The following is a 25,482-nucleotide window of genomic DNA, read 5'->3' on the forward strand; positions in this document are numbered from 1 at the left end:
AGTGCTGGTGACACAGAGCTGGATGTCGTCAGCGTACACATACCTGACATCATGTCTTCGGATGATGTTGCTGAGGGGCAGCATATAGATGAGAAATAGGAGGCGGCCAAGGATGGATCCTTGGAGGAGTCCAGAAGTAATGGTGCGGGGGCGGGAAGGGAAGCCATTGTTGAATATTCTCTGGCTATGACTGGATAGGCAAGAGTGGAACTAGGCAACACGCTTAAGGACTTTGGAGATGGGGGTCAAGGATGCTTTTTTTGAGGAAAGGCCCGATGACAGCCCGATTTGAAAGGGAGGAATTCTGTACCTGAGGAGAAGGAAGCATTTACAAATCATCTAGCATGGAGACTAAGAAAGAGAAGTTGGGTGTTCAAACGTTTATTGGGAATATGTGGACAACAATGATACAAGTTCAGGGGGGGGGGAAGCTTGGTTTGGTGGGAATGGGGAAGGAGAAAATTGAGAAAGACAAATTAAAAATCAGGCAGGGTCCCCACTCATGTTTGTCGTCCTGTGACCTCTGCTGGAAAATGTATGTGTATGGACATCGGGTGAGAACAGAACAAAGCTGCCCAATGTCAGGGTACAAGATGGAATCATTCGTAAGGGTAAGGAGTTTTTGGTGGGGCTAAATACCATGGCTTTAATCTTCCCCATATTCTGTTGGAGGAAGATTCTGCCAACATGACTTGGCATCAGATAAGTAGTCTGATACAGCACAGGTAATTGAAGAGTTGAGGGAATTGATGGGAGAGGTAGAGTTGTGTGCATTACAGTGATCAGGGGTGAGGTGGATGAAAGAGGTTTAAGATATGGGGCAAGAAGCAACTGCATGGATGGCCTCACTTGAGGGAGTCCTTGAGGTACTTGAACTGAGTGTAAGTTTGTACAGAGAGCACTGACACACAATCCATTGTGCTGACATCCTTGTGCATACACTTTCCAGAAAGGCTCATTGGATCGTGATTTTGAGCAGGAACTCCGGCTGATTTCCCAACTTGGAGACATTAGTATCCTAACTATTGCCCCAACTGTGATCAGCTCACTCAGCAGGGATCAAATTTGGGAGCTTCCTGCTCTATGCAGCTCAGTATCACAACAGGCAATGCAGTTTTAAGCCAAGGCTTTTATGAAAGATTTGGATTTATATAGCACTTTTCACGGTCACTGAACGTCTCAAAGCACTTTACAGCCATTGAAGCCAATAAAGCCAATAAGAGGGCTCTGAATTGTTTTAGGCAGTGTCCTTTTTTTTCTTTCTAATTCTTTCTGGCAATCAATTACTTTAACAGTAATAAGCAAACAGTTGGTGTACAATTCTGACAGATGATCATAGCTCCTTCAAAAAGTGCAATTAAAACTCAACACTGGCAACTCTGGTGCTATCAAAGTGACAGCAGCACAAGCAGGAAGTGAAGAAGTTAACGATTACTGCAGTGCACCACACTGGAAATTCAGCTTGCTGGATTTCCCAATCATAGCTGTGCCATTAAGGAAGGGGGAGAAAAAAAAAAGAGAACTGACCCAGGCCATTCTTAACTTTTCAGTCACCGGTAATGTAGCAAGACTGACCAGTGCCTGGTATCTGGGCACGGGGAAAGAAAGACTTGCATTTATATGATGCCTTTCACAACCCAAGGACGTCCCAAAGCGCTTTACATCCAATGAGGTATTGTTGGGAGTGCAGTCACTGTTGTAATGTGGGAAACAGAAGCAGCCAATTTGCACACAGCAAGCTGCCACAAACAGCAATGTGACCTGAAAATGTGCTTTTTAGTGATCTTGATTTAGGGATAAATATTGACTAGGACACGGGGATAACTCCCCTACTCTTCTTCGAAACAGTGCCATGGGATCTTTTACATCCACCTGAGAGAGCAGACGAGGCCTCGGTTTAACGTCTCATCCGAACGACGGCACCTCCGCCAGTGCAGCGCTCCCTCAACACTGCACTTGAGTGTCAGCCTGGATTTTTGTGCTCAAGTCCCTGTAGTGGGACTTGAACCCACAACCTTCCGACTCGTGAATGGAATAGGAGAATATCCCAATGAAGTATAGCTCAACAACAGTCATGTCCTTCAGAGTGAAGGTCAGCCGCTCCCCACACACTCAGACTCAGGCCCGAGCCCAGGCCCCCGGACACACGGCAAACTGCACTCACCGCGCCCGGTGGTTTCCAGCGGACACACAAGCCGCGCACAGCGGCGCGGACAAAGCTGCTCATGGGCCCGACTGCAGCGAGACACGCCGGCTCAGCCCGGGGCCAAGCCCGGCCCGGCTGCCTGGCAACGGACGTTCCCCCCCCCCCCATCTCCGCCTGATTGATAGCAACTCCAGCCAATCACAGGGCGCGGCTCCTGATTCCATACGACCACAGCCAATCATAAACCACGACTCCAGATTCCGTACGCTTCCAGCCAATCACAGGGCACAGCTCCGAATTCAGTAGGTCCCAGCCAATCACGGGGCGCGGCTCAGGATGCTGTACGACTTCAGCCAATCAAGAGTCGCAGCCTGGGTGACGTACATCTAGTGAGCCAATCGGGAGGAAGGTGAAAGGTGGCGCTGGCAGGCAGGCACGAGGCTGCGTGTGAGGTGTGGAGCCATGGGAAAGCATCGGAAGATTAAAGCTGTCGACCCGTTTTACTCGGGGCCCAGGAAGCGGCAACAGGAGCAGCGGGACAGGTTGGGGAAAGGAGTGCTGTGTGACCCGTGTGTGCGGGACATTCCCCGTCCACACAGCGCTGCCCGCGGTCCACGGCTGGGGTAATGGGCCCCAGCCTACCCTGCTCGCAGGTATCCCGGGGCCCTGGCCACTGTTTGTCCCTCAACCAAACACCACTGCAACGGACAGATGATCTATCCCTCGCCTCTAAGTCAGAAGGTTGTGGGTTCAAGTCCCACTCCAGAAACTTGAGCACAACATCCAGGCTGACACTCCAGTGCAGTGATGCACTGTCTTTTGTATGAGACGTTAAACCACGGCTCCGTCTGCCCCTTGGGTGGATGTAAAAAATTCCATGGCACTATTTCGAAGAAGAGCAGGGGTGTCCTGGGCCAATATTTATACCTCATCAACATAACAAAAAAAACTGATGATCTGGTCATTAGCACATTGCTGCTTATGTGAGATTGTGCTGTGCACAAATAGGCTGTGTTTCCTACATTACACCAGTGATTACACTTCAAAAAGTACTTCATTGGCTGTAAAGTGCTCTTGTATGCCCAGTTGTTGTGGAAGGTGCTATATAAATGCAAGTCTGTCTTTGGTTGCTGTGTGGGGGATCTTGCTGTGCCCAAATGGGCTGCCACCTTTCCCTACATTACAACAGTGACCACACTGCACAAGTACTTCATTGGCTGTAAAATGCTTTGGGATGACTGAAGGTTGTGAAATGTGCATTATAAATGTGAGTCTCTTTTTTAAAATTGTATATTATTGATAAATCATTATACTGCTGCATATCCCAACCATTTCACCTGTAACTAATGTGGTCAGGTCAGTTAACTCTACCAACACTGTGGTGCCTTAACCCACTTGTCATTGAGAGTTACTTATGTTTTCACGATTTTACTGGTAAGAGTTGAAAGTTGGGCACTTGGTTGGAGGTTTCTGTAACCTCGTGAGCCAGGAATTATGAATATACCACTAAATATTGTACATTATACCACATTGTACATTAATGATTTAGACGAGGGGATTAAATGCAGTATCTCCAAATTTGCGGATGATACTAAGTTGGGTGGCAGTGTGAGCTGCGAGGAGGATGCTATTAGGCTGCAGAGTGACTTGGATAGGTTAGGTGAGTGGGCAAATGCATGGCAGATGAAGTATAATGTGGATAAATGTGAGGTTATCCACTTTGGTGGTAAAAACAGAGAGACAGACTATTATCTGAATGGTGACAGATTAGGAAAAGGGAAGGTGCAACGAGACCTGAGTGTCATGGTACATCAGTCATTGAAGGTTAGCATGCAGGTACAGCAGGCGGTTAAGAAAGCAAATGGCATGTTGGCCTTCATAGCGAGGGGATTTGAATACAGGGGCAGGGAGGTGTTGCTACAGTTGTACAGGGCCTGAGGAAGGACATTCTTGCTATTGAGGGAGTGCAGCGAAGGTTCACCAGACTGATTCCCGGGATGGCGGGACTGACCTATCAAGAAAGATTGGATCAACTGGGCTTGTATTCACTGGAGTTCAGAAGAATGAGAGGGGACCTCATAGAAACGTTTAAAATTCTGACGGGTTTAGACAGGTTAGATGCAGAAAGAATGTTCCCAATGTTGGGGAAGTCCAGAACCAGGGGTCACAGTCTGAGGATAAGGGGTAAGCCATTTAGGACCGAGATGAGGAGAAACATCTTCACCCAGAGAGTGGTGAACCTGTGGAATTCTCTACCACAGAAAGTAGTTGAGGCCAATTCACTAAATATATTCAAAAGGGAGTTAGATGAAGTCCTTACTACTCGGGGGATCAAGGGTTATGGTGAGAAAGCAGGAAGGGGATACTGAAGTTTCATGTTCAGCCATGAACTCATTGAATGGTGGTGCAGGCTAGAAGGGCTGAATGGCCTGCTCCTGCACCTATTTTCTATGTTTCTATGTTTCTATGTTTCTATGTTTCTATGTTTAAAATGGGGAGGTGATCTGCTTTGAAATTACATGAATGATAGTCATGGAGCATGTAGCAGTTGGCTGTGTTTGTGAGATAAAGTGGAACATATATCAAACCTTATGGTTAGCTGTGTTTTATTAATCAGCGCCATACTATGAAAGAATATAGCACCTTTCACAACCACCGGATGTCTCAAAGCACTTTACAGCCAATGAAGTACTTTTGGAGTGTAGTCACTGTTGTAATGTGGGAAACACACCAGCCAATTTGCGCACAGCTGGCCTCCACAAGTAGCAATGTGATAATGACCAGATAATCTGCTTTTGTTATGTTGATTGAGGGATAAATATTGGCCAGGACACCGGGGATAACTCCACTGCTCTAATTCGAAATAGTGCCATGGGATCTTTTACGTCTACCTGACTCCGAGCCGAGTGTGCTACCCACTGAGCCATAGCCTTCTATTCACTTGGAAGGAGTTTTACACCTGGCGTGGACACGATGGGCCGAAGGGGCCTCCTCCTGTGCTGTAAATTTCTATGATACCCATTATTATGAACTGAACTGAGACTAGTCATTTTTTCACTCAACAAATGCATTTACAAGCAGGGAGCGACCCCTTCATCTACAGCCTGGCTGGATTTGAACTTCAAATCCAGGTTATTGGGCAGAGTTTTAATTCTGCAGCAACCAGTTCCCAAATATCATTAAATAGGAGCAGGGATATGTCATGAAGCCCCTTAAGCCTGCTCTGCCATTCGTAAGATCATGGCTGATCGCGACCTTAACTTCACTTTCCTGCCCTATCCCCATATCCCTTAATTCCCCGAAAGTCCAAAAATCTATCGATCTCAGCCTTGAATATACTGAACAATTGAGCAGTCACAGCCTTCTGAGGTAGTGAATTGCAAAGATTTATAACCCTCTGAGTGAAGAAATTTCTCCTCATCTCAGTCCTAAATGGACCCCTTATCCTGAGACCATGCCCCCCCAGTAGTAGATTCTCCAGCCAGGGACATCATGAGGTTTTTAATGATTACTTTTACCTTCTCATTGCAATTTTTAGGGGAGTGGGTAGTTTGTTAAGGCAGAAGAATGAGGAGTCCAGCAATCATTAATTTCTCTGAGTCTCTGATCCCCAAATCACATAACTATCTTGAAGAGGTTTTTAACTCCTTGGTATCGTTGGCTTTTTCTTATAGGAAAAGACACAATTCATAACAATCAAGGACATTATTCGCAAGCTCTTGCAATCGTGGAACATGCATTACACATCAGTAAACATGCTCTTTTCACATGGTTGGGGCCACAGATTTGAGTTGTTGAAGGAGCTTGGGAGGAAAGAGGGAGTGAGCAGAGAGAATTGCTCTGGCAGTTAAAGTTTTCAACATGTTTGATGCTCGCTTTTAATTCTGTCCACTCGTGAAACAGGTTGTTGATAGATGAATACTAGATTTGGGGGCTAGGGAAGATAGAGAAAATGATCAAATCTAGAGTGAATTAATCATTATTTTACCTACTCTTGTTTTTAGAAGGAACATGTGAAAATGAATGGGCAGAAAAATGAATTTCAGAATATTTGTGTGTTTGGTAGCCTTGTTAATGTGTGATAAAATACTGTAAGTCAAAGATCATCTGACAATAATGTACTTTTAACTATAGTCAACCAAAGAAGAGTAATATGAAGCCCAAAAATCTTGATGAGCAGGAAATCCCATACAAAGTCCGTGAGATAATGAGGAGTAAAGAGAAAATGAGGAACCAGATGAATAAGCAGAAGAGAAAGGCTGGTAAAGTAGTCAGTTTATCATTGTTCCTTTAGAAGTTACTATTCACCAGACAATGGATACCGAGCCTGGGTCACGTGATTAGTACAGATCTTGTATCAGTTTGCTGAGATTTAATACGATGCACTCCGCTTACACTGGGTGCGGTTTGTCCCGACAAGTAGGACAAATCCCATCCGTGGAACCAGGTAACATGTATGGATGGGATTATTTCTGGACAAACCTCGTGGGCAACTGGAGCTGCTGTGGCTTTTTTTGCTCTACCCATTCTCCAGGCTGGGGAGGTGAATGCAGTCAGTTTATGAGCAATTTGAGGGTGGTATTGTGTTGGATAAAGTTTGTTTTCAAAGAAACTGAGTGAAGAAACGGCAGCCAGGGAGCGCTGTTGGAGCGGTTTGTTCTGTACCTTCTAGATCAATATTTATAATGCTGTGTCTTTCATTTAACGAGGAAATAAAGTAATTCAGTCATTCTCAAAGTTGTTGGGCCATTACGTCAGTGTGGGCAAATTTATTTATGGTTGTATTCAAAGGATTTATGTTGGGAGCTGTTGCTGCAGTGAGTGGAAATGCGGCTTGATCACAACTTCAGTCGAAGCGGAGATCCTAAAAGTGCAAACATATTACAGGTTGAACCTCCTTTATCCTGAACCCTTGGAACCGGGCCTGTTCTGGATAAGGGATTTTTCCAGATGAGGGGTGGTCACGTTAAATTGGATGGTACAGGTACTGAGCAAGGGGATATCGGGGCTGGCTGTCTTGGGGCTGGGAGTGCAGCAGAGAGATCATATTGGGGGGGTTGGGGGTGGGGGGTGGGGGGGGGAGCGATTGCAGGAGCCAGCAACGAGGAAGGACTTCAATTTGTTCATGTCGGAGTTTTGCGCATACGCCACTTAGTGGCCGGGAATGGTTCTGGGCGAGGGATGGTTCTGGATAAGGGAGGTTCAATCTGTATTTTAATATCTCCGAGAATGCCCAATACTAAAGGCTGAAGGGCACTGTCTGATTTCTGTTGTCCCCCCATTCTGGGCTCCACTGGCCTAGCTGATTCCCCGTTTGGCGTATATGATACAGTGGATAGCTGTTTATAGCAGACCAAACAACTGTACTAATTTGTCTCCTATACATACTTGCACTGTATATTATTGATAAATCTTTATACTACTGCACATCACCCCAACCATTCTAAACGCATAATGTCTTCTGATTCTGGTTTTGTGATCTGATTAGGTCCAGTGGTACCCTGCAAACCTACAGGCGCACAACCTTTTATGACAGACAACATTAATTGAAATCAGACCTGAACACACAGGTTTGTGTTCTTTTGGCACTTAACAGTCACTTTAGATAGGTCCGAGTGTATATTTTGCCTATTTAAAAATGCTGAGTGATATGGGTTGAATTATTTCTTTACATTTTTTTGAGTCAAAACAGAAATACATAACAATTTTTAGCAGCTTCACATTTATGTTTTACACTACAGTATTAGTATAACTTTGGGTGAGGGAGAAAAACAAATTCTGCTAATAGTCTTTTTCTTTACTAAACTGAACATAAAAATGATAGTACAGGGGAACAGTCTTAAGTTTTCCTTTTTGATTTTAACTCCTCTAAGTAGTTACATGTATGTTGCATTGTACCCACGCTATCTACTTGTCAGCTCAGCTGCTTAAAGACACCTAGTTATATTTTAATTCTAGTAATTTATCCAAGGATTTTATGTCCGGCCTTTGGTTGTTTTCTAATTGTAAGCTTTTTTTTGTCTAATTTTTCTCACTTCTTCTCTGAAGGCCCTAGTTTTTGCTGGTATATGTGTGCCAGCAACTCTACAATCATAGAATCGTTACAGTATAGAAGGAGGCCATTCGGTCCATCAAACCCGTGCCAGCCCTCTGCAAGAGCACTTCAGTTAGTCCCACTTCCCCATCCTTTCCCCGTAGCCTGGCAATTTGTTTTCCTTCAGCTACTTATCCAATTACTTTTTGAAAAGCCACAATTGAGTCTGCCTCTACCACCCTTTCAAGGATTCCAGATCCTAACCACTCGCTGCCTAAAAAAAGTTTTCCCTCATGTCGTTTTTGGTTCTTTTACCAATAACCTTAAATCTGTGTCCTCTGGTTCTTGACCCTTCCGCCAATGGGAACAGTTTCTCTCTATGAACACCTCTATCAAATCTCCTCTCCACCTTCTCTGCTCCAAGAAAAATAACCCCAGCTTCTCCAGTCTATCCACGTAACTGAAGTCCCTCATCCCTGGATCATTCTTGTGAATCTTTTCTGCACTCTCTCAAAGGCCTTCACATTCTTCCTAAAGTGCGGTGCGCAGAATTGGACACAATACTCCAGTTGAGGCCAAACCAGTATTTTATAAAGGTTCATCTTGTGTACTATATGCTTCTATTTATGAAGCCCAGGATCCCGTAACCTTTTTTAACTGCTTTTCCAACCTGTCCTGCCACCTTCAATGATTTGTGTACACATATACCCCCAGATTTCTCTGTTCGTGCATCCCCTTTAGGGTATTACCCTTTAGTTTATATTGCCTCTCCTCATTCATCCTACCAAAATGTATCACTTCGCACTTTTCTGCATTAAATTTCATCTGCCACGTGTCCGCCCATTTCACCAGCCTGTCTATATCCTCTTGAAGTCTATTACTATCCTCCTCACTGTTCACTATACTTCCAAGTTTTGTGTCATCTGCAGATTTTGAAATTGTGTGCTGTACACCCAAGTCCAAATCATTAATATACATCAAGAAAAGCAGTGATCCTAGTATCTACCCCTGGGGCACACCGCTGTATACCTTCCTCCAGTCCGAGTTCGATGGTTCTGGGCCAAACTAGCCCATTCTTGTGTAGAAAATTTATAAACTATACCTTTAAGTGGATAACCTGTAACAGAGTAAAGAGAAACACTGAATTAACTTTTTTTTTAAAACACCCAGCAAAGCCAGAGAAGAAGCCTGCTTCACTGGCCTCAGCTCTTCATGGAGACATACCAGTTCCAAAGTTTAAGAGGGGGAAAAGAGAGTCCGAGAAAGCCTATATTGAGCGTATGGAGCAGGAAACGCAGCACGTAATGTTCATGACCAGAAATCAACGGCCCCGTTGTCCTGAGATGGAGAACGAGGAGGAAGAAAAGAAAAGCAGTGTGAAATCCAAGTCTGAGAAAAAGAAAGAGTAAGTTCTATTACCTAATCTATGGGAAAGGGGCATGGGAGTGGGACTAGCTGAAGCGCTCTTGCCGAGAGCCGGCATGGGCTCAACGGGCCGAATAGCCTCCTCCTGTGCTGCAACCATTCTCTGATTCTACATACGGTATTATCTTGTGGGAACCTGACATTGATAGATAACTGCAGTTGCAATACTTTTCCCTTCTCTGCTGAAAGGAAAGGGAAGGGCATCTTTAAAAAAAAAGTAATTATGATTAGAAAGTTATAAATATATATGTATAATGTTCAGAGCACCTCAGTGCAAGTCAGCCTTCAGGGCAGTGCTAAAGCCTAGCCTATGGGCTAGAAATTTGTTTGGAGGCTTCCTAAGGTGCTAATGTCGCTAAATTTAGCGCCAGAAACTTTTTAGCAACGGACACAACAAAATTCAGTGTTTGTGCCCTGACAGTGGAGCAGAGCGCTAAGGGAGGTATTCCACACTTCTCTTAGGGCGCTAGGTCGGGTGTGTAACTGAATATCCTGCGCTAAAGAGCTGGCTTCAGTGTGCCCTAAGAGAGGCCTCCCTGAAACAAAAACCAAATGGGAACAAAAAAACATTCCCTATACATTACTCACCCCAAATAAAATTAAAACATAAAAAATATATCAATCGCACTTTACCTCATTCTTTCCCTTAGTGCCCCGGGCAGCTATGCACGCCAGCTTTATTTGCTTCCGTGTCGATACCAGGGCCGTTGCACACCGGTGCTATTCTCCCGGGCGATACTCCTCAGCATCACCGGTACTGGCACACTGAATTTGCTGAGAGGCGCTAACGCGGCTGCAAACCCTTTAGTGTCCCAAGCGAATTTCTCCCACTATATCTCCATGCAATATACAAATACAAATGGATAGCCGTTCTTTCTTTTGTCCCCCAACCCCCTTTGGGCTGGTAAAAAAGAACTTCAGCAATATTCCCAATAGCCACTGCTTAGGCCCAAGACCCATATCACCCACTTAATACATTGACTTTCCTCTGCTGAAAACTCAAGCCCCCTCAAAGTGAAATAATTGCAGAGACACTGCAGTATTTTTTCATCATAAGCGGTGAATGCTTTTTGATATTGTTCGTGCTGACGAATGTTCCAGGTTGGTCTGCGCTGGCTTAAAACCCAAGACCTAGGAGCAGAAGAACCACATGACGAGCCCCCTGCATCCATAGTGAGCCCTGACCTAATCATCTTTCCAGGCTGCATTGTTGCAAACTCTTTAAGGCAGGAGAGCTTGATCCGTGGGCACACAGTGTTGCTCCAGGAACATCAAGCCAGAACATGGAACTTCCTATTACCAAATTGCAGTTAAAGAAAAATGGTGAATGCGGTAACAACAGATATTTCTGGAGACCAAACACACATTGTGTGAAGCCGTGGGATTAAGATGTCTTAAACCATCACTATTGTGAGAAGTTATGCATTTTGTTAGTTAACTCTCACTTGTATCAAATAGGTTTGACAAGAAGAGGTTGGGAAGGTTTATTAGAAAGAAAGATGAAAGAAGGCAGGTGAAACTGGAGAAAGAAATGTTTACAGGTGAGTGACTGCAGCCCGAGGCCTGCTAGTATGGTGCCTCCTTGTTCTTGTTCTGGTGACGATGCTTTTTTGAACCGTTCCATTAATGCTGTCTGCAGACTGCCTGAACTGAGTCAGTAACACCGATATGACTTAAAAAAAACTTGTCTGCTTCAGTCCTGAGAGGAGCAAGCATAGGGCAGATACAGCTCCACAAAGTTGAAGACCGTTCTTTGTTTGGCAAATCTACATGAAGTTAACACCAATTACTGAGTGGCTCACAACCTTGAAACTCCTAAGATGGCGTGAGGCAAAAGCAGCAATAATTTATACGGAATACAGTTGAGTGCTTGTACGAGTGGAGACGGTAACAATCATAGCTGCTTATCTCCTCTCTTCTGTGCCTAATGGCACATGAGACAACCTGTTTATTCCACTGCTTTTCCAGAACAAAGACCTGCTCTTTATGTGGACAGGTCAGTAGCCTGACTCTCAATCCCTTACCAGGAGGAGCGGCTAGATACAGTGGGAAGTGGGGGCGGCGGTTCCACTCCACTCCCATTGGACACGAACACCCCACTGGATGTCGAGGCTCTCGTGCCTGCTTGCTGAGATTAGATGCTTAATGCTCTTCAATCCTGTTTTTTAAAAGACACATTTAGGGTTTAGTTTGGACATAGTCCAAATTTGTAGGGCTACTCTGCAAACCTCTGCAAACCATTTGCTTTGCATGCTGCTCCACACAACTATGATCTGCTGTTGCTTGTCTCCACAAGACTGGCCCTGGTAGTGACACCAGCACCTGTCCACTCCACTCAGGCTGACAAAATAGAATGTTTATAGGGAAACATGTAAATGCTAAACTCCAAACTTAAACTAGATTTATCTGTAATTGTATTGTCACGTTACAACAACAACTTGTATTTCTATAGCGCCTTTAACGTAGTAAAACGTCCCAAGCTGCTTTACAGGAGCGTTATCGAACAAAATTTGACACGAGCCACATAAGGAGATATTAGGGCATGCAACTAAAAGTTTGGTCAAAGATGCAGGTTTTAATGAGTGTCTTAAAGGGGGGAAAAGTGGCGGAGAGTTATAGCATGGGAATTCCAGAGTTTAGGGCCCAGGTAGCTGAAGGCACGGCCACAATAGTTAAGCGATTAAAATCAGGGATGCTTAAGAAGCCAGAATTAGAGGAGCTTTAATTGAGGTGTTTTTAAGCTTTACATTCATCTAATTCAAAGTTCTTTTGGGAACAAATGAAACGACCTTGCCTTCCTTATTATTTATCTACTTTCCCAGTCCACACCGTTCGTGACCAAGAGTAACTCCTGGAGTTGCTTTCTAATCCTTTATCTCTGTTTAATATCTCTGAGATTCGATCTGTAATTCAGGATGTGGAGAACCGTGAGCTTCACTGATAGACCATTCTGTAGTGCAGTGTGTTGGCACAGCATTGAGCTATGCTTCTGCCCTCTCATTTACTCAATGGGATAGAAATAAGACTGAGATGCCAAGTTAGTCACTTGTTGGAGTTCACGTTGAGGCAGCGATCAGTCGGGGTATTTCTTTGTATGCAAGCCCCGTGACTTCCATTCCTCCTGTGACTTGCTTTTGAGTGAAGTTGCTTGGCATGCCATTCTGAGCAGAGTTTTGAGTTAATCTCTCACTATAGAGAGAGCTTGGTCAGTCCTCGTGGTCCAAATCACAAATGTAACCACTGGAAATGGTTAAAGTACTTCAAAACATATTTAATCAAAGAAAATAGAAAAAATAGTTTTATCTGCTGGTTTATCCCACATTTAGATTGGCTGCTCATATTACATAAGAACATAAGAAATAGAAACAGGAGTAGGCCATGCAGCCCCTCGAGCCTGCTCTGCCATTCAATAGGATCATGGCCGAACTGATCATGGACTCAGCTCCACTTCCCCGCCTGCTCCCCATAACCACTTATCCCCTTATCGTTTAAGAAACTGTACTTCTGTCTTAAATTTATTCAATGTCCCAGCTTCCACAACTCTTTGAGGCAGTGAATTCCACAGATTTACAACCCTCTGATTGTCTGCATCCCAGAGTACTTAAGGAGGTGGCCCTAGAAATAGTGGATGCATTGGTGATCATTTTCCAACAGTCTATTGACTCTGGATCAGTTCCTATGGACTGGAGGGTAGCTAATGTAACACCACTTTTTAAAAAAGGAGGGAGAGAGAAAACAGGAAATTATAGACTGGTTAGCCTGACATCAGTAGTGGGGAAAATGTTGGAATCAATTATTAAGGATGAAATAGCAACACATTTGGAAAGCAGTGACAGGATTGGTTCAAGTCAGCATGGTTTTATCAAGGGGAAATCATGCTTGACAAATCTTCTGGAATTTTTTGAGGATGTAATTAGTAGAGTGGACAAGGGAGAACCAGTGGATGTGGTGTATTTGGACTTTCAAAAGGCCTTTGACAAGGTCCCACATATGAGATTGGTGTGCAAAATTAAAGCACATGGTATTGGGGGTAATGTACTGGAGTGGATAGAGAACTGGTTGGCAGACAGGAAGCAGAGAGTCGGGATAAACGGGTCCTTTTCGGAATGGGAGGCAGTGACTAGTGGAGTGCCACAGGGCTCAGTACTGGGACCCCAACTCTTTACAATATACATTAATGATTTGGATGCAGGAATTGAGTGTAATATTTCCAAGTTTGCAGATGACACTAAACTGGGTGGTGGATTGAGCTGTGAAGAGGATGCAAAGAGGCTGCAGGGTTATTTGGACAGGTTGGGTGAGTGGGCAAATTCATGGCAGATGCAGTATAATGTGGATAAATGTGAGGTTATCCACTTTGGTGGCAAAAACACAAAGGCAGAATATTATCTGAATGGTGGCGGATTAGGAAAAGGGGAGGTGCAACGAGACCTAGGTGTCTTGGTTCACCAGTCATTGAAAGTTGGCATACAGGTACAGCAGGCGGTGAAGAAGGCAAATGGCATGTTGGCCTTCATAGCCAGGGGATTTTAGTATAGGAGCAGGGATGTCTTATTGCAATTGTACAGGGCCTTGATGAGGCCTCACCTGGAATATTGTGTTCAGTTTTGGTCTCCTAATCTGAGGAAGGACGTTCTTGCTATTGAGAGAGTGCAGCAAAGGTTCACCAGACTGATTCCAGGGATGGCTGGACTGACATATGAGGAGAGACTAGATCAACTGGGCCTTTATACACTGGAGTTTAGAAGGATGAGAGGGGATCTCATAGAAACGTATAAGATTCTGACGGGACTGGACAGGTTAGATGCGGGAAGAATGTTCCCGATGTTGGGGAAGTCCAGAACCAGGGGACACAGTCTTAGGATAGGGGGTAGGTCATTTAGGACTGAGATGAGGAGAAACATCTTCACTCAAGAGTTGTTAACCTGTGGAATTCCCTGCGGCAGAGAGTCGTTGATGCCAGTTCATTGGATATATTCAAGAGGAAGTTAGATATGGCCCTTGCGGCTAAAGGGATCAAGGGGTATGGAGAGAAAGTGGGAAAGGGGTACTGAGTTGAATGATCAGCCATGATCATATTGAATGGTGGTGCAGGCTCGAAGGGCCGAATGACCTTCTCCTGCACCTATATTCTATGTTTCTACGTTTCTGAGAGAAGAAATTTCTCCTCGTCTGTTTTAAATGGGCGGCCCCTTATTCTAAGACCATGCCCTCTCGTTCTAGTCTCCCCCATCAGTGGAAACATCCTCTCTGCATCCACCTTGTCAAGCCCCCTCATAATCTTATACGTTTCAATAAGATCACCTCTCATTCTTCTGAATTCCAATGAGTAGAGGCCCAACCTACTCAACCCTTCGTCATAAGTCAACCCCTTCATCCCCGGAATCAACCTAGTGAACCTTCTCTGAACTGCCTCCAAAGCAAGTATATCCTTTCGTAAATATGGAAACCAATATTGCTGCAGAGCTGCCAATATCCTTCCTTTCCTCTGGTTGGCTCGGGGTGCAGGTTGCTTTTCCATAATTAGTTCCAGCTAACTTGCATGTTGTGATAAGTGTTTGAGATTAACGACGTATTTTATGACCATACTATATACAGTCTGCAATTGAGCTTCTGCAAATTGGGGATAACCGGTCAGAACATGTAACCTCAATCAGTGGCTTATTTTGTTCGTCCAGTGAGTATCTGATGCGAAGCCAACCAATCGTAACCAGGGCAGTGGTAAGTGTAAGGGGAGCTTGGGGTGTGGGTTCGAATCCACACTCCCCTTGGGTTCTGTACGTGCGATTTATGAGGGTGGGTGAGTAATGAGGCACCAGACACAGTGGGTAAGAGTACAAAATGGCTAATATTGTTTATTTAGAATAGAAAACACAAAGATAGAGGGCATAGGAAGAGGTCATAAAATAGCAGTAATGGCAAAATCTCATTCAACAACCCGAAAAATCTCGCAACAGGGAAGGGGAAAACAAGAGGTTAAAACATTCCATTCGCACACAACCACAACTCCCACTCCCACCCTTCCTACCAATTCCTATCCTAAATTGAGTCTGTGAGGGGGTTTGGTCTATATTCACAATCCTATCAACTCCGGGGTTCTGTCGCACTTATTTCAGCTCGGGGTCCCTCTGGGGTGCGTTTTATGTTGTTGTTCGGTTTTCCTCTTCGATGTTGCGTCGGTTTCTTCTATCTGCCTCTCGGTTATCGTCAGACTACAGCTGTGAATCCAGGTTATTGAACCAGGTGTCCAGGTCTGCACAGCTCTGTGTGCCCCAGCCTGATGCTTCGGCTATTCTCACCCTGTCCAGTGTGTTCAGGGCTAACAGCAGCACCTGCTGCCACTTACCAACCAGGAGGTTGGCTCGTGGGTTTTTAGTCTCGACCAAAATCAAAGTTTGCAAAACACTCTCAGCTCCTTTCCCCCCCCCCCAGCAGCCCTTTCAAGAACTGACCCCAAACTCTTTTTCTTACTGCTCCAGCTGCATTCCCCCTCCACCAGCCTTTTCAAGAACTGACCCCAAACTGTTTTTTTCCACAACTCCTGCAAGTCTTTTCGTCTCCACATCTTTCCTCCCCTGTGAACTTTGCCCACAACTCTTTTTGGTCCACAATTCCTTTTCCTGGTGGTTCTGTGTCCTATATTTGTATTCAATCCAGTTCTGGTCTTTTCGCGCTCAAACCCGGTGGGTGGTCCATTGTGTAAGTTTGGGCGGGGAGATAGCTTTGAATATTTAATCAGAAGATGTCACAGGTACACGCAGGTGTGAGGACCAGGGTATTGTTACGGGGCACATAGGTGCCTGAAAGTCTGTGGGTCCTTTGTTATAGTCCTGGGAGTCAGTGGGCCATTCCTGCAGTGATTCATAGTTTTGATTCAGAGCTATTGTCCATATTAATTAGGTAGATAATGGCCCACATTCGTAGTTTGATTTGGGGGGGGGGGGGAAGTCATTTTCAAACTGGGCCGGGGAGTCCTTATTGGTTGAGGATTTCCCCACTTCAGGCCCGACTCCACCCTTGATTGGCCTGCCAGAATGCACTTTTTCCCCCATTGGCCAGTGCCTCTGTCTCGCTTGTGAGCCAGACTCCACAATGTCTGTAGCCGCCCACACGTTTTCCCAGCCTGCTTTTACTTGGCCAAAAATGTTCATTTAGTGTATGGAACGATCCCATGTTAGTTTTCTTGTCCTTACGGTGTTTCAAATGCGGCCGTGGATTTTCGAACCTTGCATAAGGGCACTGCAACTGGCATTAGCTCCCTGACATACGGAGCAGATTAACCCAAGTGCCCACCCACTGCCAAGAGCTGTAATGCCTTTCTAGTCAAATAGCCTACCACAATTCTTCTCAAGCTTCACACGTGAATAATGGCTCTCTGATTACACAGCCCATGGAACTGTACCCCAGAAAGAAGTCAGTGCCTTCACATGGGGGGGTGGGAGGGAATTGTTGGGTCAGGAAAGAAATCCTCAGTCCATACACTGTCCCACTCTGAACATCAGTCATTTCATTTTTGGGGCATGTCGTTGAGTAGGTTGGGCCTATACTCCTTGGATTTAGAAGCCTGAGAGGTGATCTTATTGAAACATATAAGATTCTGAGGGGGCTTGACTGGGTAGATGCTGAGAGGATGTTTCCCCTCCTGGGGCATCTAGAAATAGGGGGCATAGTTTCAGAATAAGGGGTCGCCCATTTAAACAGAAATGAGGAGGAATTTCTTCTCCGGGTCGTGAATCTTTGGAATTCTCTACCCCAGAGAGCTCTGGAGGCTAGGTCATTGAATATATTTAAGGTGGAGATACACAGATTTTTGAATGATAATGGAATCAAGGGTTATGGGGAGCGGACAGGGAAGTGGAGTTGAGGCCAAGCTCAGATCAGCCATGATCTTATTGAATGGCGGAGCAGACTCGAGGGGCCTAATGGCCTATGCCTGCTCCTATTTCTTATGTTCTTGTATTAAATCGGCATAAAGCAGAGCATAGACACATTGGTATCATCAGCTCCTTTTTATTATAACTGTTTTGAGTAGTCGGGGGATGGAGGCGCCAATCCTTTGACAAGATGACTGCTGACAAGGGTTGTTACTCCGCTGTTCTACACAAGCTTGCAACCCTGACACTGGATTGTGTGCCGTTTATTTTTTTTCCTCTTCGGTTTGCAATGAGGACACTAGGGGGAGCACTTCACCTAAGTAAAAGCGCACCAACTGAAGGTTTCGCCCTGCGAACACTCGGCCTCTTCTGAGCCGTACCACTGAGTTGTCCCAGCATCAGAAGGTATGCCGGAGTTTCACTGTTCGCGTACCCTCCTTAGGAGGTTGCCTGAGGGACATTTACACTGAGGTTCAATTTAAAATAACCACTCGGCAGGCAGCTGAAATACAGAGGGCTGTAAAAAAAAAAAAACGGAGTTTGGAACTAAACTGAGGGGTTCGGTGCTCAGGTTTGTGGGACAAAATTTGCATATACAATTTTAAGGCAGGATTTTTTTTAAAGTAGTGGAGTGCGTGCGGTGCTCGACCTGTGAGGATCCACAGTAAGCGTAAAAGTCATTATTCAGAATGGAGCTGATCTTGTTTTGCAGATACGGTGGCATTTGGAGAAGTGGTCATGCAGCCCCCTACCCTCACTGCTAAACCCAGGAAAAGCCAAGCCACTGATCGGGTAAATACTTTCCTTCGTGCAGGTTCAGTGTGTGCCATTCTCTGTCAGAGCAGAGAAAGAAAGGAAAACTCGGATTTCTATAGCGCCTTCCACGACCACAGGACGTCTCAAAGCACTTTACGGCCAATGAAGTACTTTTTCTTTGGCGTGTAGTCACTGTTGTAATGGAGAGCCGACTGTTATTCCCACTCACATTGCTGCTTTATGACTTTTTATGTAGACCATTTACCGCAGTCATGTATTTTTATTTTAGCACATTTGTTGTTTAGACTTTCTTTCTTAAAACACTGTTTGCACCAATGTCAAGCTACTTTGTGACTTCACGCTACCTGTCACTAAGGCAGCCTCTTGCTAAATCCATGCTTGTAATTGTGGCTTGAGATGGAAAAACAAAGTAAGTCATTGATGACCTGTCAGAGAAATAGGAAACATATCGAGGTTCAGTGGGCTATAAAGAGTAAACCACTTACCTTGTGGCTGATGTGACTGGTAAAATGCTGCTTCACGTGTAATGAGGCCTCTGTCATTCAGCCTTTACAAATGACACCCTCTCATCGTGTTTGGTTCCTTTTAGATCTATACAGCTGGAAATGACATAGGAACAGGAGTTGGCCACTCAGCTCCTCGAGCCTGTTCCACCATTCTATTAGATCAGAGCTGATCTGTACCTCAACTCCATTTACCCGCCTGTGATAATATCCCTTGATATCCTTGCCTAATAAAAATCTGTCGATCTCCGTCTTGACATTTTCAATTGCCCCAGTATCTACTTCCTTTTGGGAGAGAGAAATCCAGATTTCTGTTTCCTTTTGAGTGAAAAAAGTGCCTTCTGATTTCACTCCTGACTGCCCTAGCTCTAATTCTAAGGTTGTACCTCCTTGTTCTGGACTTCACCCACCAGAGGAAATAACTTCTCTCGATCTACCCTATCAAATCCTTTAATCATTTGAAACACCTCAATTAGATCACCCCTCAACCTTCTAAAACTCAAGAGAATACAAGCTAAGTTTATGCAACCTGTCCTCATAATTTAGCCCTTTTAGCCCCGGTATCATTCTGGTGAATCTGTCCCGTACCCCCCTCTAAGGCCAGTGTATCCTTCCTGAGGTGCGGTACTCAAAACTGAGCACAGTACTCCGGGTGGGGTCTGACCAAGGTTCTACAACTGAAGCATCACTTCCTCACTTTTGAATTCTAGCGCCGATGAGATAAAGGCCAATGTTCCCAGGGCCTTTTTGTACCTGTGCACTGGATTTTCGTGATTTGTGTACCTGGACGCCCTGTTGCTCATCCACAGCCATCTCTTCCCATTAATAAAATACTCTGATTTGACTTTCTTGCATCCAAAGTCGATAACCTCACACTTCCCCGCATTGAACTCTTATCTAACACCGTTTTGCCCACTCACTTTTAATCTCTCTCTCTCCGTTTTTAACTTCCTCCTGCAATCTACACAATTTACTGTGCCTCCTAATTTAGTCATCTGCAAACTTGGATACACAGCTCTCTCTTCCTTTGTCCAATGTTTGATACATTCTAGAATTTCAGATATTCTAATGCACATGAGAGTAGTGAGGTCTAATCTTCGATCTGCCATGAAGAATTCGATGTTTTCCTTTGCTTTGTGCTAAACCCACTTTGTTCTTTCTAGCCTGGCCAGAGACAGTTACTTCTGAAGGCTCTCATTGAGCAGAACAAGTGCGCTTCAGAGAGGACAAGGGAGGTCTCCCAATGCAGCAAACTGCCCGCCATGTCAATGGCTCGTCAGAGGATGATGTTGGAAGAACGCGAGAGGGTCATTAAGGCCTACAGAGTCCTGAAGAAACAGAAACAACAAGCTCTGTCTCAGAATAAAAACAGTACGGGATAGCTGAAGAATCCTAAGTAGGGATGGATGCAGAATGGCACCGTTGGAGGCCCTAATCCAGGGCACTGCCGGTAACGATGAGGATTGAGTGCCTGTTGATTTGTTATTTAATGACTGTCAGTTTGTTGAAAACTGAGAGTATTAACATAACATAACATGCAGTATAAGCTATAGGCCCTGGCTGATCCAGCAATAAAAATATCAAACCTTTAGAGCCATAGATTTATACCTGTAATTCTCAACATGCCATAGACAAACTGTATGGTTTGGAAATCACTTAACTGCATCCATAATGAGGATACCAGGATGTCTTAAATGATGACTGTTCAAATGGTATACTTGATATGCTCTTAAGTTGGCTGCTATTCAGTGTTTCTGAACTATCTTCCTGTGACCCAGTTTCTGGCTTTTTATTGGATCTGTATATTTTTTAGCCTGCTGTCATGTTACCCATTCAGAGGTTCCCAGTCAGTGCTGCGGGTTTTTTTATTAAAAGAAATGTATAGAGAAATGTTACCAACCATTGTGAATTGCTGGAAAGTAGTTGTATATTGTGTAATCCACCCCGAACATGCAGCAATGAGATAATGGCCTGAGCTGAATACTGTCATGTGTGGCCTGTCATATAGCCCTATGCCGCTCACCACTCTGATCTGCCAAACATGCTCATCACTCGAGTTCCACGGACTGTTGGGCAGCTTGAAGAGTGATCCACATGGCCACACACACGCTTACTCACCATCGCTTTTTGTGAGAAAATTGTGAAGGTCTTCCACATTTTGAGAGTAGCCGCTCTGTGTGCTGTGGTGGGGACTGTCGGTAACCATTTCGAATTAAGGTATGTGGGTGGGGTACAAAGTTCTCTGATAAAACCTGTTGGCGACGTCTGGATAATCCCTCTGTAAACTTGCACTGTGTGATCACCTAGGATTTGTAGTGAGGTGAATGATTTATATTTTGTTAAACAGTAACTACCTATAAATCCTGTTTCCCATTATGCGCAATCATGATTTACATTGCAGACTTCAATTCAGATCTTGTAATGCAGAATTCTTTTAAATATGAACTCCCCTGACATTAAACTTTGAAGGATTTTGGCACAAGGGAATTTGCTGCAGATTTCTGTGGAAATACTGCATTGTGTTTACTGAGCTAAATACTTGCAGAGAATTAAATTTGAGTCTGGGTTAAGCAGTGTCATGTTACCCCCTGTAAAGAAAGAGGTGTACTTTGATAACTTCAGTATAATGGCATATTTTGATCCATATTTCAGCAACCCTTCAGGTTAAGAGCAGGCGTTGGTCTGTGCAGCAGGCATTCATTCATTCATTCATTCATAGGCAGTCCCTCGACACCGAGGAAGACTTGTTTCCACTCAGTGAGTTCTCCGGTGACTGATCAGTCCAATACGGGAATTCCAGTCTCTGTCGCAAGTGGGACAGACAGTTGTTGGAGGAAAGGGCAGGTGGGAAGTCTGGTTTGGCACATGCTCCTTCCACAGCCTGTGCTTGTTTTCTGCATGCTCTTGACGACGAAACTCGAGGTGCTCAGCGCCCTCCCGGATGCTCTTCCTCCACCTAGGGTGGTCTTGGGGTGGGGATGTTACACTTTATCAAGGAGGCTTTGAGGGTGTCCTTGGAATGTTTCCTCTGCTCACCTGAGGCTATGACTGGTGCAGCCAATGACCTGTAATGGGAACCATCATTTCGATCAGATTTAAGGTCTGTGGCTGTTTCATCCTTTCTGGGCGAGCACACTGCTTCTGTACGTGTGCTATATCCCGAACACTAGCTGAGAACTGAGTAACTTGGTGAAATCCGCCATGGGTTGGATGGCCTCCTTCTGTGTGGTACCATTCTATGATGAGAATGGTAAGTTCCCTGGGAGGGGGGGTAGGGTAGGGAGCCTAGGAATGTGCTAATGGTTATGTTACCAATTTATTAATACGATCAACTTTCCTGTTGGAATTCTGCAAGAAATGTCGGTCTCCTAATAGTTAAACGTACAACACTTCTAGGCGTGTGCAAGATCAAGAATTATGGTCATGACTTCCTGCCTTCCCCACCCCATTCCATAAGCACTGAGATTATTCACTATCTGTAGTTGACTAATTGTTCCCAGTACACTCACCAAACCCTCCAATTTTGTTATGGAGGTATTGCCCACAGTTAGAAATGCTATCTGCCACTCACCCACATAGTATACACAATCTTCTGCATGCTCACAAGCCATTTACTGGCAGACTAGTTATTCGCAAATAATGCTGAAACAAGGTCAGTAATTCCGTTCGCAAAGTGATTGCGATTGGTTTGTTACATCTGCTGCAGCCAGTAACCTGCTCGGGATATGCAAATCCCCATTCCCTCCTTTGCTTAAAATACCGTAGCCCATTCCAGGGTTTTTTTTTAAAGCTCCAAATCTAAGCTGTGTAAGGAGGTGCAATTCGGAGCTCTGTTCATGAAGGGTTTGAAACCCTGAATCCTGCAGTGCCATAATCTGTAAGTGTTATGGTGTGGATTTCTTTTGTATCCAGTCTATTACTGGGTGCTTCATAGTGAAGTGAAGCTCTCTCTAATCTTGGTTGTACTGTCTGCCTTTCTGCCATCTATTCTCTCAAGTGGACATAAAAGATCCCATGGCACTATTTCAAAGAAGAGCAGGTAAGTTATCCCTGGTGTCATGGCCAATATTTATCCCTCAGTCAACAAAAAAACAGATTATCTGATCTTTATCACATTGCTGTTTGTGGCAACTTGCTGTGTGCGAATTGGCTGCCACGTTTCCCACATTACAACAGTGACTACACTCCAAAAGTACTTCATTGACTAAAATACTTTGAAACGTCTGGTGGCCATGAAAGGCACTATATAAATGCAAGTCTTTTGATTCATTGTCAGTTGCATCGTACAATCTAAGGTAGGTGCAAGTAAGCTGTCCAGTTAAATGGCAATTTATGTTGAGACACGCTTTAAGAAGCGATGTGTCACATATTGGAGTTACTGCATGATCAATGCGTCATTTCTGAATTTGGGCTGGAACTTCCATTTGATCTGCTATTGGCGGGACAGGTACAGAATCCTGCTGCAATCGGACTCCCAACATTATCCTTTGCCTCGCAAATGCAGTTATCTTTCTTCCAATGATCAAAAGCCACCACCCAGTGTAGCAATCAGTCAAATGGAGCCAACGGCCCCAAGTTGTAATTCCCAGTCTACGATAAGCTAGCTGATCTTAGCTGGGGCAGTGTTTCAAGTGCTGCAATTGAACGAGGTGCCTGAGAGCTGGGGAAGAAAGTGAAGGGTACCCACTTCTGATCACTATCCAGTGAATATTACTGGAAAGTGCGGGTACATGTGTGAATGCTGGCCTTGCTGCGACGACTTCTGTGGTCGAATAGCCTGCCGTGGCTAACACCAGGCAGCCCCTGTGTTGTGCCGTGGAGTGGTAGAATGCTGGTTTGTGCCCAAAATTCCCCACGGGGCATGGTTTTTTTTTCTTCGAACTCCCGCTGGCCTGCCAACTGGCGGCAGGGTTTCTGTCCAGCGGGCGGGAGTGAAAGCCTGCTTTCCACAGCTTGGCTTTGGCTGGTTTGCGAGCGACATTGGCAGAGGCCTGGAAGCAGACTGCCCGCCTGCCCGCCCACGCTCTCGGCCAAGAAGTAACACACATGGCCCATGGCGATGTGAAATGCTGGGTATTGGAAGCAAGCCCAACTCTGGCCTCTTCCTACCTCTACACATGCACTTCCCAGCAGGGGTGACTTAGAATTCCAACCAATCGATTCTGACTGCCCCTTCCCCGAACCCAGGGTGCCGAGGCCAATTATGACAGCTCAGCAATAGGCTAGGTGAGCTCCGGGATGGATGGTTAAACATTCCAAATTTTAACAAATCACTTGCATGGAAAATGACGCAGCTTAGATTAATACAACTGGTGCACCAGATGACAAAGATCTGGGGTTCTGTTATCTTGGAACTGTCCGTTTGTTTCTCTTCAGGTTGCTATAGAAGTGCCACCTGTGCAATGTCAAATTGCAACAGAGCTTTCTAATTCAATCGGGAATCCTAATGATACTCCAGGGAGTGCCATCTGTTTGAACAGTGAACGATTGCAGAGTCTGGTTAATGTTTAAAAGGAGATCGTGGGCTCCCATTTGTCACCGTTCTGCGTACGCTCAGTGAAAAGAAATGCCAGAATGTTATCTTGTGATGAATTGACATTAGCTTTATAAAACATTCATATGAAAGAAATAAAGTATATAGTTTGGGGAGCACAGTGGTGTAGATTGTTTCCTTCCACTGAGTGAAAACTTTGCCTTAAATAAAGTTTGCCATAAAGGATAATGCATTTTACTGTTAATTCTATGTTGTTTCATGCTGGGGACGGAGGGGGCTTGAATTAACCAGTCATTTGAATGAAGAAATGTAAATAAAATGGTAAAGGAGACAATTTCTGCGAGGCAACTTTGAATTGAGAGGAGCTGAACCTGATCCTTACAACTCTTTTAGAGGAGACAAAATAAAACATTTAAATCAAGTACCCCCCAATCTGGGGGGCCACTCCAAACATTTTCCAATGCCCTTTTTTGTTTTTTTGGGGGGGGGGTTTTGGGCATTAAAATCGTATATTTTACAAGTGCCCCCTATAAAAAGGGAGGGGGACACTAAAACCCGGCAATTAAAACAAATTAAACTTTAAAATATATAACCTGATCCTTACAACTCTTTTGAGGAAAACATAATAAATTAAATCAAGTGCCCCCCCCACCCCGATCTGGGGGACACTCCAAACACTTTTCACGTGCCCTTTTTTTTTGTTTTTATGGTGAATTTTGTGTTTTACCTGATCCTTACAACTCTTTTGGCTGGATAACAATAAAACAGTTAAGTCAAGCGCCCTCCAATCTGGGGGACACTCCAAACATTTTTCAACTGCCCTTTTTTTTTGTTTTTATGGTGATTTTTGTGTTTTACCTGATCGTTACATCACCAGGTCTGAGCCCTGCAGCTGCAGGATTTCTATCTGTCCATCACTGAATTGACATTTGCTTTGTTCCTAATGGGATTTAGCACTGGAAGCTGCTGCAGCTGAGAATCTTTCCAGTTACTGCTTATTACATTGAGCCAATTGGGACAAAGTTAAAAGATGACATGGGGCAGAAATTCAGCTCCCCAATAAGGCCCGTTACCGCCAGAATGCGGTGGCCAGGCGGCAAAATCAAGTGGCCGCCGCAAGCAAAGTTCAGCAGGGGTTTTTTTGGCGGTCCCCACTTCCGCCCTGCTGCTGCCAAGCGTGAGTGCGTCATCAGTGCGCGCACTGCTGGGATCCCCCACCTCCCTCGACT

The 25,482-nt window shown here is 44.8% G+C and overlaps 1 protein-coding gene across 3 annotated transcripts; it reads left to right on the top strand.

The window, feature by feature from the left end:
• The first annotated feature begins 2,550 nt into the window (after nt 1–2,550).
• ccdc137 (coiled-coil domain containing 137) lies at nt 2,551–24,502 on the top strand. Of its 3 annotated transcripts, none has more exons than XM_070857802.1 (6): nt 2,551–2,688; nt 6,281–6,408; nt 9,351–9,585; nt 11,064–11,146; nt 18,192–18,271; nt 24,136–24,502. In XM_070857802.1, exons 1-6 carry the CDS (start codon nt 2,609–2,611, stop codon nt 24,268–24,270), a joined length of 741 nt encoding a protein of 246 aa, XP_070713903.1. In that variant the 5' UTR covers nt 2,551–2,608; the 3' UTR covers nt 24,271–24,502. The 3 variants fall into 3 exon arrangements, with proteins under 3 accessions (XP_070713903.1, XP_070713902.1, XP_070713904.1); XM_070857801.1 differs by lacking the exon at nt 24,136–24,502 and adding an exon at nt 19,923–21,241; XM_070857803.1 differs by lacking the exons at nt 2,551–2,688; nt 24,136–24,502 and adding exons at nt 2,704–2,799; nt 19,923–21,241.
• The last annotated feature ends 980 nt before the right edge of the window (nt 24,503–25,482 follow it).

Source organism: Pristiophorus japonicus, chromosome 16 (genome assembly GCF_044704955.1).
Source record: "Pristiophorus japonicus isolate sPriJap1 chromosome 16, sPriJap1.hap1, whole genome shotgun sequence".
NCBI classification, from domain to species: Eukaryota; Metazoa; Chordata; class Chondrichthyes; family Pristiophoridae; genus Pristiophorus; species Pristiophorus japonicus.